The 15,780-nt window shown below is 64.9% G+C and overlaps 1 protein-coding gene across 1 annotated transcript; it reads right to left on the bottom strand.

Annotated features, from left to right (window-relative positions):
• Window positions 1-6,411: 6,411 nt before the first annotated feature.
• On the bottom strand, window positions 6,412-14,324 carry CILP2 (cartilage intermediate layer protein 2). Its single transcript, XM_071578188.1, has 9 exons — window positions 14,264-14,324; window positions 12,434-12,532; window positions 11,445-11,717; window positions 10,372-10,554; window positions 9,716-9,874; window positions 9,360-9,623; window positions 9,132-9,240; window positions 8,899-9,056; window positions 6,412-8,804 (listed from the first exon to the last, which is right to left on the bottom strand). Exons 1-9 carry the CDS (start codon window positions 14,322-14,324, stop codon window positions 6,412-6,414), a joined length of 3,699 nt encoding a protein of 1,232 aa, XP_071434289.1.
• Window positions 14,325-15,780: the final 1,456 nt, after the last annotated feature.

The raw sequence follows: 15,780 nt of genomic DNA on the forward strand, positions 1-15,780 counted from the left end.
AATTCGGCAGCTGGATCCTGCCATGGCTGCGGGGACGGGGAGCTGGCACCTCCTGTGCCCCCCCGTGACTGGATGCACGGGGATGCTCCCAATGCCCGGGGGGTTCCAGTCTGGGGTCCCTGGGGATGATCCGGATCCCCAGGGATGCTCCAATTTGGGGTGCCCAGGGATGTTCCAGTCTGGGGTCCCTGGGGGTGCTCAGGATCCCCAGGGATGCTCCAAATGCCCAGGAATGTTCCAGTCTGGGGTCCCTGGGGGTGCTCAGGATCCCCAGGGATGCTCCAAATGCCCACGGATGCTCCAATTTGGGGTGCCCAGGGGGGTTCCGGTCTGGGGTCCCTGGAAATGCTCTGGATACTCAGGGATGTTCCGAATGCCCAGAGGTGTTCCAGTTTGGGGTGCCCAGGGATGTTCAGGATACCCAGTGATGCTCTGGTTTGCCCAAGAATGTTCCAATCTGGGGTCCCTGGGGATGCTCAGGATACCCAGAATACTCCAATTTGGGGTGCCCAGAGTTGTTCCAGTCTGGGGTTCCTGGGGATGCTCAGGATCCCCAGGGATGCTCCAAATGCCCAGGAGTGTTCCAGTCTGGGGTCCCTGGGGATGCTCAGAATACCCAGGGATGCTCCAAATGCCCAGGGGTGTTCCAGTCTGGGGTCCCTGGGGATGCTCAGAATACCCAGGGATGCTCCAAATGCCCAGGGGTGTTCCAGTCTGGGGTCCCTGGGTATGCTCAGGATCCCCAGGGATGCTCCAAATGCCCACGGATGCTCCAATTTGGGGTGCCCAGGGGTGTTCAGGATTCCCAGAGATGCTCCAGTTTGGGGTGCCCAGGAGTGTTCCAGTCTGGGGTTCCTGGGGATGCTCAGGATCCCCAGGGATGCTCCAAATGCCCAGGAGTGTTCCAGTCTGGGGTCCCTGGGAATGCTCTGGATACCCAGGGATGCTCCGATTTGGGGTGCCCGGGGGTGCTTTGTCTTGGAGTCCCTTGGGACAATCTGGATACCTGGGAATGCTCTGGTTTGGGGTCCGTAGGACTGCTGAGGATACCTGGGGATGCTTTGGTTTGGGGTCTTATGGGATGCTGCAGTCTGGGGTCTCTGGGAATGCTCTGGACCCTCAGGAATGCTCTGGTTTGGGGTCCCTGGAGATGCTGCAATTTGGGGTCCTTGGGGACGCTCTAATTTGGGGTCCCTGAGGATGCTCTGGATACTTGGGAATGCTCTAATTTGGGGTCCCCAGGGATGCTCCACTTCGACGTCCCCAAGGATTCTTTGGTTCAGGATCCCCAGGGATGCTCCAGTTCAGGACAGGGGATAGAGGAGCCCCCTCTGCGCCCCTGGACCTGGAGCCCTGGGCAGGATGTGGCCCCCAGGCAGGAGCTGCTGCACTGGAGGAGGAGCAGAGTGGGGAGGGGACTCATGGGGGCAGATTTTGGGGCTCGGCAGCTCTGCACCCCCCTCAGCCCCCACTCATGGCTTGGCACTGGGAGGTGGTGGGGCACAGCCCCCCCCCCAGACTCCTCGGAGGGGCTGAGAGGGGGGTCCTGGGCTGGCTCAGCTCCTCTGCTGTTCCCTTTCATCCCCTGCCTGCGCCTGTTCCCTCTCAGCCTGAAACATGGGTTTTTCTCCTATTTTGGGTCGGCTTTTCAGCTGCTTTCTTTTATTATTTTAATTTAGACACTGTCATTATATTTTCCATTATTTCAAAGAAAAAAAAAAGCACACACAAAAAGAAAAAAGGGGAAGCAACGAAGCAGCTTCCCAAGGTGCTTTCCAGCTCCCAGCAGCTTTTGTTCCCGGCCAGAGCCAGGACGTGCTCGTGGAGCACAGCACAGTGAACCCCCTTTCCCTGACTCCCACATCCTTGGTGGGGGTTTTGGGGGATGCAGAGATGCTGTTGAAGGGGGGGGATACCCAAAGAGGAGCCACATCCCCGCTGCGGGGGCTCCGGCAGCTCCGCTGTGCCGGCACATCATCTTCCCCCAGCGCTGGGCTCCGGCCATCCCTAATTGCCGGGGCGGGCCGGGAGCTGCCGGCTCTGGGCTCCTGTTCCCTTCCCTGCTCTGCTATTCCCTCCTGGCCGAGGGCCGGGGGGTAACAAAAAGCAGCTGAGCCTCCCCCACCTGCCTTTCTCATCACCACAGGGATCCACATCCAGGCCCTGGCGGTGCCCCCTCGCCTGCATCCCGTGCTCCTGGAACTCAGGAGCTCTCCGGGTGTGTTTCCAGCCCTGTTTCTGCCTCCAGGGCACCGTCGGAGCTGGATGGCCCCTCCCAATGCTCGGTGCAGCTTTAAATCCACGTCTCGGCCACCTCAAGACCCCCCATCAGTGCTGTGGAGGTCCCAAAGGGATCCTTGTTCTATTCCCAGTCTCCCACTTTTCCATAGTGGAGCAGAGCCAGGAGCATCCCCCATATCAAAGGGCTGAGGAGCCCCAAATTCAACCTTTTTGACCCCAGAGTTCTTGTGCTGTAGAAATCCCCTCTGGGTTCTCCATCCCACAGCCCGAGGGTCAGTGTGGGGTCTCCATGGGGCTCCCCCTGGTTTATCCCCCTCTGGAGCTGCCGTGGGTCCCACAGATCTGTGTGCCCGAGGTTTTTCCCAAGGATTAGGGAATTAGAGGCCGGAGTATCCCAGCTGGCAAACAGGGGTGCTCAGCATCTCCTGGAAGCTGGAAGGGGCTGGGGGGTTATTTTGGTACCCCACGATGCTCCGTGGCACACTGGTGGGATGTGGGTCTGGCTGGTGTGGGGGGAATTTGGGATCAAGACCGAGGGGCTCCTTACCCAGGGCCTGGAAGGTGCAGGACCCTCGGGATTGGGAATTGTGGCTTCAGTTCCCGATCTGAGAGCCCCACACCCGGGAGGGGGGAGCAGCGGGAGGGTTTGGGAAGAAGTAGGAGGGTTTGGGGAGCTGCAGGAGGGTTTGGGGAGCAACAGTAAGATTTTGGGACCAGCAGGAGGGTTTGCGGAGCTGCAGGAGGGTTTGGGGAGCAGTAGGAAAGTTTGGGGAGCAGCAGGAGAGTTTGGGGAGCAGCAGGAGGGTTTGGGGAGCAGTAGGAAAGTTTGGGGAGCAGCAGGAGAGTTTGGGGAGCAGCAGGAGGGTTTGGGGAGCAGCAGGAGGGTTTGGGGAGCAGTAGGAAGGTTTGGGGAGCAGCAGGAGAGTTTGGGGAGCAGCAGGAGGGCTTGGGGAGCAGCAGGAGGGTTTTGGGAGCAGCAGGAGGGTTTGGGGAGCAGCAGGAGAGTTTTGGGAGCAGCAGGAGGGTTTGGGGAGCAGCAGGAGGGTTTGGGGAGCAGCAGAAGGATTTTGGGACCAGCAGGAGGGTTTGCGGAGCTGCAGGAGGATTTTGGGAGCAACAGGAGGGTTTGGGAGCAACAAGAGGGTTTGGGGAGCTGCAGGATTTTGGGAGCAGAAGGAAGGTTTGGGGAACAGCAGGAGAGGTTGGGGAGCAGCAGGAGGGTTTTGGGAGCAACAGGAAGGGTTTGGCTGCAGCCCCCAGCCCAGCCCCTGACCCCGGGCAGGTTTCCAGCCCTCGGGAATGTGGGGCTGGGCTGGACACCCAGCACGGACCTCCCGCAGCCCTGGCACATCCCTCCCTGTGTGCCCCCAGCTCCTTCTCCGTGTCCCTGGGACTGGGGGGAGCCTCTGCCCACCCTCCGCCACTCCCCTACACCCATCCACCCCCATTCCAGAGCCTGGAGAACGCCACGCCACGGCTGGCACTGGGATGGGATCCAGGGGCTGCGAACAGGGTGTCCCACCAGCCCCTCTTTGTGCTGCTTTCTGCCTTTTTTCACCCCGCTTTCCTTCCCGACTCCATAAATAGCAGCAGGAGCCGCTTCCATCTGCCCTGCCCGCTCAGCTGCCTGCACCGAGCCAAGCAGATGGTGGAAAACAACCCTGCCCGCTGGCATTCCCTCTGGGTATTGCCCCCCCTCGACTCCACCCCGGCCCTTCGGCTGCTGCCAGCGATGTCCATGGAGGAGCATCCCTTGGACTTCCCTATGGAGGGGGACGTGGATCCCTGTGGGGCAACCCCTGGCACTCAGGGATGGGCAGAGTCCAGGGAAAAGCAGCATCCAAGGAAAAACAGCATTCAGGGAAAAACAGCATCCAGGGAAAAACAGCATCCAGGGATAAATAGAATCCTGGGTAAGCAGCATCCAGGGACAGGCAGCAGCCGGGACAGGCGGTATCCAGGGATTAGAAGCACTCAGGGAGCATCCAGGGACAGGCAGCATCCAGGGATAAGCAGCATCCAGGGAAAAGCAGCGCCCAGAAACAGGCAGCAGTCGAGAAAAGCAGAGTTTAAGGATAAGCAGCACCCACAAAAGGGCTGCACCCAGATTTTGGGGGGGAGTGGGACCCCCACGATGGAATCTCGGCATTCCAGGTGCCTCCTCCCTCACTGTGGCGGGGCGTCCCCCACCCGACGTGCCGGCATCCGGCTGCGGTGTGTTCCGATCCCGGTGGGATGGGGAGGGAGAGGGGCTGGGATTTGGCTGCTGGTTTGGCAAACGCCCCCCCCGACATCCCCCCCGCCCCCCCCCCCCGGCGGCCTCGTGTCCCCTTTGATCTCGCGAGCGGCCACATCCAGTGAAAGGGTGAAAAAATGCCGCGTTGGGGCCAAAACGGGTTGTAAAAGGGAAATGTTGTCCCGGGTTTGGCCCCGTAAACGCCGCCTGTTCCATTACAGCATCCGCCGGAGCCGCGGGTTGGGAGGGGGCGCGGGGGGGACCCACCGAACACACCACGAGTCTTGGGGGGACAGACAGACGTCAGCTGGACAGACACCCCCTGCCCTTCACCCTGCGTGGGGTCACCCAGGGGGTGCCCAGCTGGGCACATCCCTGTGCGGGGGGGCCCGTGGGGCTGGATGGGGCCCCCCCTCCCCGGCTGCCACGTCCCCCGGCCGCGGGGAGCTGGCACGGGGCCCCCCGAGCCTCCGCCAGCCCGACTGAACCGGACCCAAGGCAAACAGGAGCGGCAGGGACGCTGCTACCGAACGGGGACAGGATTTGGGGAAGGGGGGACGCCCTGAGGAGGAGGGGGAGACACCGGGGAGGAGGGGGATACATCGGGGAGGAGGGGGAGACACCGGGGAGGAGGGGGACACCCCAAACAGGAGACGGATACACCGGGGAGGAGGGGGACACACTGGGGAGGAGGGGGACACCCCAAACAGGAGGGGGACACACCGGGGAGGAGGGGGAGACACCGGGGAGGAGGGGGACACACCAGGAAGGAGGGGGCACATCGGGGAGGAGGGGACACATCGAGGAGGAGGGGGACACCCCGGGAAGGAGGAGGACACACCGGGGAGGAGGGGGACACACCGGGAAGGAGGAGGACACACCGGGGAGGAGGGGGACACACCAGGAAGGAGGGGGACACATCGGGGAGGAGGCGGAGACACCGGGGAGAAGGGGGACACATCAGGGAGAAGGGGACACATCGAGGAGAAGGGGGACACACCGGGGAGGAGGGGGACACCCCATCAGGAGGGGGACACCTCGAGCAGGAGGGGGATACACCGGGGAGGAGGGGGAGACATCGGGGAGGAGGGGACACATCGAGGAGAAGGGGGACACACTGGGGAGGAGGGGGACACTCCAAGCAGGAGGGGGACACATCGGGGAGGAGGGAGACACCCCATCAGGAGGGGGACACCCCATCAGGAGGGGGACACACAGGTCTGGCCCCCCCGGAGAAGCCCAGCAGCCAGGCGGGTGTACACACAACTCTATATTTCGTAATAAATAATGTACAAATCTGCCCCGAGTGCCGGCGCCTCTGCCGCGGGGTCGCCGATGGTGCCGGGGGCTGGCACCGCGCCCGAGGGGCTGGCACCGTGACTGGAGGGCTGGCACCACAGGGAGGGCACCTTCTCCACATTATTCTTGGGGTTCTTCCCCTCCAAACTGTTTCCCGGTGGGGTGCTGGGATGCAATGGGTGCCCCCAGCTCCTGGCACCCACGGCCCTGGCGCGGGCACACCGGAGCTTCGCCGCTGGCACGGGGCAAAGCGCCAGGCAGGGACCCCGTTCCCGTTCCAGCCCCTTCCCCTCTTTGCTTCCACCCCCTCTTTTATTCCTTTTATTTGAATACCCCGAGAGGCCGCGGCCCCGCTGTCGGCACAGCGATCCGGGGCTGAGCACCAAGAACTGCCCCGCGCGGGGCTGGCCCGAGGGCAGGGGCAGCACCGGGGGGAGCTGTCACCCCCCTCCCCACGTCCCAGCGGTCCCCTGCCCCGCTGTCCCCCCGGGGGCTCGGCGAGAGGGTCCCGCTCCACGTGTCCCCTGCCCGTGTCCCCCCCACCTCGGTCGTTATAAATGAGCGCGGGTAAAAGCGACGGGGGAAAGGGAGAGCAGAGCTGGGCCGGGGAGGGGGCACTGCGGGGGTCGCGGCGCTCAGGGCTGGCCCCGCACCCGGCTCGGCCTCCGCGGGCTGCTGGGGGTCCGGCGGGTGGGCGTGGGGCCCGGGGCTCGGGCTCCGGAGGCGAAGTCCATCACCTCGGGGGGTGCTCGGCGCATCTCTCCGGCCCCCATCTCCCTCCGGATCTCATCCAGTGCCTCCGCCGGGGCCGTCAGCAGGCGCTGGAAGAAGCTCTCCCGCCCCGGCGGCCGCTCCTGGCACACGAAAGTGACGGCCGTGCCCGCGCCCGCCCTCATCTCCCGCGAAAAGCCGTCCGAGGTGCCGTCGAAGCAGCGGCCGATGGCGATTTCCTTGGCCAGCCGCGGGTTCTGGTCCGTCACGGTGTAGATGCCGTAGTTGTGGCCCAGCGGGTCCACCGGTGCCAGCATGGTGAAGGCGCCCGTGTGGTTGTTGTCGGCCAGCGGCGGGTGGCGGCTCAGGTAGTCCCGCAGGAGGGTGTTGATGGCCGTGCGGCGGCAGCTGCCCTGGGGGATGATGGACACCAGGGTCCTGTCCACCAGGCTCTGGTCGAAGAGCATCCCACTGCACTTGAACTCCACGCAGGCCCCCGAGGTGCCGTCCAGCTGCATGTCCCGCACGCTCCGCGCGTCCCGCAGCCCGTAGAGCTGCCCCCGCGTGCGGGGGTGGCTGCCCCCGGCGTTGCGCGACCTCACCATGTACTCCTGCGGCCCCTCGATCTGCACCTTGATGAAACAAGCCCTGAACTCCTGAGGGTTGGGCCACCACGACAGGTAGTCCCCGGTCCAGGTGGTCAGGTCGCTCTCCTTGAAGGGCACCACGTTGTACTCGTACTTGTCCACCTCCACGCGGTAGAAGCGCAGGTGGTTGGCGCTGGCCGGCGCTGACTCGCACTCCTCCAGGCTGCGGTACGAGTAGATGGGGCCGTTGGTCTCGTCGACGTTGTTGGGGTCAGGCTTGGCCACGTTGATTTGGAAAGCCGTCTTCTTCAAGTTGGGGTCGTCGTGGTCCGACCGGCGGTAGCCCAGCTTGCCCAGGTAGGGCTGGGACACCCCGATGGCGCTGGGGTTGAGCTTGGGGCTGGAGGCCACGGCTTCCAGCTCCTCCCCACCCAGCGTGGCGGTGACATAGGCCGAGTAGGCGTCGGGGCGCTGCCCGTCGCAGAAGGCGGGCAGGCAGGCGCCGTTGGGGCCCGTCACCACGCTGTCGAAGCGGCCCCAGGCCCGGGGGTTGGTGGGGTAGCCGGGCTGGGGCTCCAGGTTGATGAGGCTGATGACCACCCCTTCCAGCTGCTCGTAGGGGTTGAACTTCTCGTTGCTGTAGGCCCTGACCTTGACGAAACAGCGGCGATCCTCCGGCACGTCCAGGTTGAAGAGGCGCCGCTCCCGGATCTCCAGGTTGCCCACCAGGAAGGTCCTCTCCTCCCTCCTACCCCGGCTCCCCTCAACCGGGCGGAGCATCCCCTCCTCTTCCCACAGGCCGGTCTCAGGGTTCAAGGACCACAACTTCATCTTCTGCAGGTGCTCCGGCATCCACACCTGCCCCGTGTCCATCCGCACCTGCACCGGCCCCGTCTGCAGCGCCGCGCCGCTCTCCCCTTCCCGGAAATCCACGGAGAACATGCCATAGGTGCGCAGGGGAACGATCTCGCCCTCGGCATTGGCGAAGCTGAGGTCGCTGGAGGCGGCGCTGGCCGTTGCCATGTCCCTGGGATCCACAAAGGTGACACTGGCTCGGACTGTGCCGTTGAAAACCTCCCCGGAGGGACGCAGGAAGGCGCCGGCGGGAAGGACGAGCTCCCCCACGGGCTCCCGCCCACTCTCCTCTCCCAGCGGGATGGCGTTGCTCCGGTTGCCATCCAGGTCCACCGGCTCCTTCTTCCGCAGCATCTTGACCTCCTGGTAGACGCTGCCACCACGGCGGTCGAAGGGCAGGACCCTGATGGCATCCACGAAGCGCTGCTGTTGGTCCACGAACCGAGCCACCAAGCGCTGCGTGTCCGGCGGCACCTCGATGGTGAAGGAGCCCTTGTAGCCGGTGAATCCCACCTTCCTCCCGCCCAGGAAGATGTGCCCGAAGCGCAGGGGCTCGCCCGTGTCTGCCGCCGTCACCCGGCCCTGCACCAGCACGCGGGGCTGGGCACAGGGCCCGCAGCCGCACTCGGCCACCACCTTGACGGGCAGCAGGGAGCCGGCGCAGGGGATCTCCCGCAGCTCCATCCTCCGCACCCCGCAGCAGTGCCCCGTGTCCTCCCCGCACCCCGAGGGGGTGGCGGAGCTGCTGGAGCACGGGGAGGGTGGGCATCGCCCCACGTTGTAGTAGCGGGAGCCGGTGGCATCCTGGGGGCATTCGCTGGGCAGCTCCACCAGGCTCGGCTCTGGCTCTGACCTGCAGCTCTGCTGGCCCTGGGCTGGGGGCACGGAGGGGTCGGGGTTAGTGGGGTCAGGGTGACCCTCCCCACCCTGAGGTGACACCACGGTGACCGAAGCCCACCCTGTTCTCACCCAACACGGTGAGCTGTGCCGGTGCTGAGCGGATGGCGCCCGCCTCGGAGCTGGCTTTGCAGTGGTAGGTGCCAGCCTGCTCCGGTGCCAGCGCCCGCAGTGCCAGGCGGCTGCCGGGCTGCTGCGCCTTCCTCTCCAGCAGGGTCCCGTTGTGGTACCTGCGGGCACGGGGGTGGGCTCAGAGGGAACACACCCAGCCCTGCCCTTCCCCACCGCCCCCAGCACCGGCTCACCAGTAATACTTTTTGGGCACGGGGGTGCCCGAGGCTTTGCAGCAGAAGGTCACATCCTGCCCGGCCACCCGCACCTTGGCCTTGGGGTGCAGCACCATGTAGGGCTTCTCTGCAAGGGGGAAGGCAGAACAAGCCATGGGCACTGCCCGGGTCGTTCCCCACTCCCCACATCCCTGGGGGTGACCCCTCGGGGGGCACTTTGCCCTCTGCCCACCCCGCCGTGCTCACCCAGCCGCCGCAGCCTCAGGTGCACCACGGCCATGCCAGAGCCGTTGGAGACGACGGGTGCCAGCCCGGGGGCGAAGCCCTCATGGTGGGCACTGATATTGCTGGTGGTGCCCTGGCACAGCCCCGTGGTGACATTGAAGTGCCCGTGGGCATCACTGCGGCCCAGCAGCACCGGTGGGCGACCCTCCAGGTAGATCCTGGCACCTGGCAGTGCCGCCCCGGTGCCAGTGACGACGTTGCCCTTCAGTGTGTGCTCGGGGCAGTCTGTGGGGGGACAGAGCTCAGACCCCACAGCTGCTGCCAGTGGGGTCATACGGGCAGAGGGGCACTGGGGAGGGGGTCCTCAAGGGTGGTACCTGGGCAGGGTGAGGGGGGACATTTCTGCACCTCGGTGGGTTCACCAGGGCACGGGGTCTTCTTGGTGGTCTTGCAGCTCCGGCGTCGGGCGCGGGTCCCGGCACTGCCACAGCTGTGGGAACAGGGACCCCACGAGCCCCACTCCATCCATACCGGCTCTGTGGGGACACACTGGGTGGGAATCGGGCACCACAGGCCCCTCAGCACCCAGCCTGGGGTGGTCCTGGGCACCACAGACCCCTCAGCGCCCAGCCTGAGGTGGTCCTGGGCACCACAGACCCCTTAGCGCCCAGCCTGGGGTGGTCCTGGGCATCACAGACCACTCAGTGCCCAGTCTGGGTTGATCCCAGGCACCACGGACCCCTCAGTGCCCAGCTTGGGGTGGTCCTGGGCACCATGGGACTCTCAGTGCCCAGCCTGGGGTGGTCCTGGGCACCACAGGCCCCTCAGCGCCCAGCCTGGAGTGGTCCTGGGCACCATGGACCCCTCAGCACCCACCCTGTGGTGGTCCTGCACACAGAGGGTCCCCAAACAGGGATGCCATGCCCAGCCAGCACCCAGCTCGCATCCGACAGAGGCAGAGTTGGGTGTCTTCAGGAGATGAGCGGCACCCAGGGGGCAGGTGGGTGCCAACAGGGGGTTTCGGGGTCCCTACCTGGGCAGGGCCCGGCGCTGCAGGGCCGGCGCTCCACAGCTTTGCCCTTGCACTTGACCTCCTTGAGCGCGGCCGCCAGGCGGGCATTGACGCAGCGCCGGGTGCGGGTCTGGGAGCCGCTGCTGCCACAGGCACTGCGCGAGCAGGGGCTCCAGGAGGACCAGTGGGACCAGTAGATGTGCTCTGGGGAGGGGCAGAGGCCTCAGCTGGGCACCCAAGGGGTGGCAGCGCCGGGGTAACCGCAGCTCCGGCAGCACCCAGGGGGATGGAGAGCTGAGGGTAGTGGGCAAGGAGAGGGCACAGTGATGGGGGGCACCCCCCTCCGAGGTGGCAGTGGGGTGTGGGGAGGTGGGACACAGGTGGGACACAGGTGGGATGCAGGTTGGAAGTGGGTGGGACACAGTTGGGGCACAGGTGGGACACAGGTGGGATGCAAGTGGGACACAGGTTGGAACTGGGTGGGACACAGTTGGGACACAGGTGGGATGCAACTGGGACACAGTTGGGACACAGGTGGGATGCAGGTTGGAACACAGGTGGGACACAGATGGGACACAGGTGGGATGCAGGTGGGATGCAAGTGGGACACAAATGGGATGTAGGTGGGACATAGATAGAATGAAGGTTGGACACAGATGGGATGCAGGTGGGACACAGGTAGAGCACAGGTAGGACACAGGTAGGACACAGGTGGGACACAGGGCACAGGTGGGACACAGGACACAGGTGGGACATGGGACACAGGTGGGGCACAGGTGGGACACAGGTAGGACACAGGTGGGACACAGGTTGGACACAGGTAGAACACAGGTAGAACACAGGTAGGACACAGGTAGGACACAGGGCACAGGTGGGACACAGGTAGAATGCAGGTAGGACACAGGTGGGACACAGGTAGGACACAGGTGGGACACAGGATGCAGGTGGGACGCAGGTGGGACACGGGACACAGGTGGGACACAGGTAGGACACAGGTGGGACACAGGTATGACACAGATGGGACGCAGGTGGGACACAGGTATGACACAGATGGGACGCAGATGGGACACAGGTAGGACACAGGTGGGACTCACCCAGCGGGCAGAGGAAGCGGATGTGATAGTTGGAGCAGGTCTTGCCCGGGGGCTGCTCCTTGTTGATGCAGCGAAAGCCCTTCTTGGGGCTGGCATGAACCACCTCGCCCACCTCCTCGGGCAGTGCCCACTCGGTGGTCCGGGCCTGGATGGCCACGGGCCGTTCGCAGACACGGCCCCGGTAGTAGAACCGAATGGCCTCCAGGCTCTCGTGGTCTCCGTCCCCCCCAGGGTGGTCAATGTTGAACCAGGACGTCCACTCGGCGCCTCTGCCTGGGATGGAGCCAGCCCTGAGTGCCCCCCGTCCACCCCTGAGCACCCTGGGGTGACACCTGGGCACAGCTTGGGGACATGAGTGCCCCCGTCCACCCCTGAGCACTCTGGGGTGACACCTGGGCACAGCTGGGGTCGTGAGTGCCCCCCGTCCACCCCTGAGCACCCTGGGGTGACACCTGGGCACAGCTTGGGGACAGGAGTGTACCCCATCTACCCCTGAACACCCTGGGGTGACACCTGGGCACAGCTTGGGGACATGAGTGCCCCCCGTCTACCCCTGAGCACCCTGGGGTGACACCTGGACACAGCTTGGGGACATGAGTGCCCCCGTCCACCCCTGAGCACCCTGGGGTGACACCTGGACACAGCTTGGGGACATGAGTGCCCCCGTCCACCCCTGAGCACCCTGGGGTGACACCTGGACACAGCTTGGGGACATGAGTGCCCCCCGTCCACCCCTGAGCACCCTGGGGTGACACCTGGGCACAGCTTGGGGACATGAGTGCCCCCCGTCCACCCCTGAGCACCCTGGGGTGACACCTGGGCACAGCTTGGGGACATAAGGATGCAGTACGTGGGAATGGAGGGATGTGGGAATGTTGGGGAGCACAGGATGGTGGGAGCTTGGGGGGTTCCATAGGGTGGGTGGCACAGGGGGGGTGTTGCCCCATTTGGCACCGGGGGGGATGGTGGGTACTTGGGGACAGCCCTACCTGCCGTGTCCAGGTCCAGGTCTGCCAGGTTGGGGGTGGCTTTCCAGGGCTTTCCCTCCACTCCACTCTTCCCGGGCTCCGAGTCGTTCTCCAGTGGCTCTGGGGGATGCAAAGGGTGGGAAGACCCAGGGCCAGGGCACCCCATTCCCGGGGCACCCCATTCCCAGGGCACCCCATTCCCAGGGCACCCCATTCCCGGGGCACACACACAGGGTCCCTTGCCAAGAAATGGGCACCAAAGCAAAGCCATGTCCCAGCAGGAACAGGGACCCTGAGCCCCCCAGGCCCCCAGGGGAGGGGTCAGGGCAGGATTTACTGGCTCTATGGGGTGTCACAGCCGGTGACACTGCCCAGGGTGGCCGAGGATGGGCCACAGTCTCCTGGCAGGCAGGGATGGACCCAGGGATGGACCCAGGGATGGACTCAGGGGTGTCCATGGAAAACACTGCCTATGGTCTCCCACCTGCCCCAGGATGAGCTCGTCCCTGGGGGTGATGTGGGACAAGGACACGACCCTGGCTCATCCCTGGGGTGATATGGGACAAGGACACGACCCTGGTTTGTCCCCGGGGCTGATGTGGGACAAGAACATGACCCTGGTTTCTCCCCAGGGCTGATGTGGGACAAGGACACGACCCTGGTTTGCCCCCGGGGCTGATGTGGGACAAGGACACAGCCCTGACTCATGCCCAGGGCTGATGTGGGACAAGGTCATGGCCCTGGCTCATCCCTGGGGGTGATGTGGGACAAGGACATGGCCTTGGTTTGCCCCCAGGGCTGATGTGGGACAAGGTCATGGCCCTGGCTCATCCCTGGGGGTGATGTGGGACAAGGATATGCCCTCGGTTTGCCCCCAGCGTGATGTGGGACAAGGACACAGCCCTGACTCATGCCCGGGGTGATGTGGGACCAGGACACGGCTCTGGTGCCACACTGAGCCCCACCCTCCCAACCAGGATGAAATCGGGATGTAAATCCCCAGCCCAGGTGTCCCTGCAGGAGGAGGGTGTCCCCCAGCTGCCACCCAGCCTGGTCACCCACATCCCACGGGGTGAATCCCACCGAGCTGGAGGCTCCAGGGACAGCCATTCCCACCTGCTCCTCCTGTGGAGGATCCCGAGGGCTCAGACAGGGGGCCAGGGGTGGGTGTGGGGAGCAGATCCCTGGAAAGACCCCTGGCCCTTGGTGTCTGTCACCCACAGGTGACACCCCAGTGCAACCTGGACCAGCGTGGGCACCCCATGGGTGTGCAGTGGGCACGATCCCTCCTCCAGTGACAATCCTGTGGTGGGAGGACCTGACCCTGCCACCCTCTGTCCTTTCCCCATGGAACCAGGTGACAATGGGACCCCTTTCAGTCCCCATTCTGCAGGTGGATGGATTTTGTCCCCGGATCAGGGACATTCCCAGCTCAGTCACACACGGACCTGGTGCTCAACCACCCAGTGCCAGGGCCAGCTGGGCTGGTGGGCACATGTTGTGGGACACATCCCCATCCCTCCAGTGCCACCGTCCTGGCGAGGACAAAACTCCCCAGGTGTCACCAGCGTGTCCTTCCACCAGCAGATGCCAGAGGGACCATCCAACTGTGACCATCCCAGATGTCACCATCCAGCTGTCACCATCCTGGCTGTCACCACCCCAACTGTCACCATCCCAGCCACGACCACAACCCTGGCACACATCTGGCCCTGGCACACACCATCATCCCTGGCACACATCTGGCAAGCTCTCAGCCCCATCCCCATCCCCATCCTGCCCCTCAGCACCACCTCCAGCCCCCGGGAATGTGATGCCCATCCCACGATTTTATGGCAGAGCCGCCCTTACCTGTGGCCCCGGCCCCGTGAAGGGCGGCGAGTGCCAGGAGTGCCAGCGCCAGCTCCCCCATGGCCGCTCCTGCCGGCACTGCGAGCCGGGACGGCTCGGCGGGGCTTTATAGGAGGCCTGTCCCCCTCGCTGCTGGCACAGGGGCCCGGCGGCTGGAGCCGTGACAAGTGGGAAGCGGGAAGGAGCCCTCCCCGAGCCGGCCGTGCCGCCGCTCCAGCCCGGGAAACTTGAGGGCTTGTTTTTGTAAAGCTGCTAAAATTGGATGCACTTGGGAATGCGGAGGGAGGGAAGGGGAAGAGGAGAGAGAGCCCGGCCTCGATGCTGCTGCGGTCGGGCTTGAGTCTGGGGTGCCAGCGGTGCCCTGGCACTGCTGCCGGGGGGCTCGGTGGGCACTGGCACTGCTGCCGGGGGGCTCGGTGGGCACTGGCACTGCTGCTGGAGGGGATTGGTGGGCACTGATCTGGCACTGCTGCTGGGGGGCTCGGTGGGCACTGGCACTGCTGCCGGGGGGCTCAGTGGGCACTGGCACTGTTGTCAGGAGGGATTGGTGGGCACTGATCTGGCACTACTGCTGGGAGAGATCTGTGGGCAGTGATCTGGCACTGCTGCCGGGGGGCTCGGTGGCTGCTGATCTGGCACTGCTGCTGGGAGGGATTGGTGGGCACTGATCTGGCACTGCTGCTGGAGGGTATTGGTGAGCGCTGTCACTGCTGCCGGGGAGCTCAGTGGGCACTGATCTGGCACTGCTGCTGGAGGGAATTGGTGAGCGCTGGCACTGCTGCTGGGAGGGATTGGTGGGCTCTGATCTGGCACTGCTGCTGGGAGGGATTGGTGGGCACTGCCCCAGCACCACTGCCAGGGGTCTCGGCAAGCGCCCACGCCATGACCTGGGTGAGCCAAGCCCAGGTGTGGGCTCAGACCGGGCACAGCATCTCCCAGCTGCCCCTCTGGGGTTTTGGGGGATGCAAAACACCCCGTGCGGTGGGGGATGGGGGCGTGGGGACCCCCTCCCGCCCGGGTCACTCCCCCAGCCCCCTCCCGCGGCCCGCGCGGCGGAAATCCCGGCTGGAAATCCCGGCGCATTCCCCGCATTCCCCGCTGTTCGGAGCCCCCCGAGGGGAGGCAGCTCCAGGTGCTGCGCTGGGGTCACGAACACTCTCTGTGCTGGGACACGAGGGGACAGTCCCCAGCGGGGGCTTTGTCACAGTTTAATGCCAACCCCATAGAGGGGTTGCTGCTCCAGTGACCCTTTCCCGGTGTTTTTGGGATGTTTCAGGCTATGGGGGGATGTGGCAGCACCCAAGAGCTGCCCATGTCCCCACAGGGGAGGTCACACCAGGGCTGTCCCCAAGAACAACTCCCAGGGCAAACACTGTGGGGTTGAGCCGAGTCCTTGAGTGTGGAAATGAATCCTGGCACGACCCCCCAACCAAACCCCACCAGGATGGCACCGTCCCCTCACCCTGTCCCCAGAAAGACCCTGATGAAGAGCCACCAAACACTTTATTTGGGTGGGC

This window comes from Pithys albifrons, chromosome 27 (genome assembly GCF_047495875.1).
Source record: "Pithys albifrons albifrons isolate INPA30051 chromosome 27, PitAlb_v1, whole genome shotgun sequence".
In the NCBI taxonomy this organism is placed as follows: domain Eukaryota; kingdom Metazoa; phylum Chordata; class Aves; order Passeriformes; family Thamnophilidae; genus Pithys; species Pithys albifrons.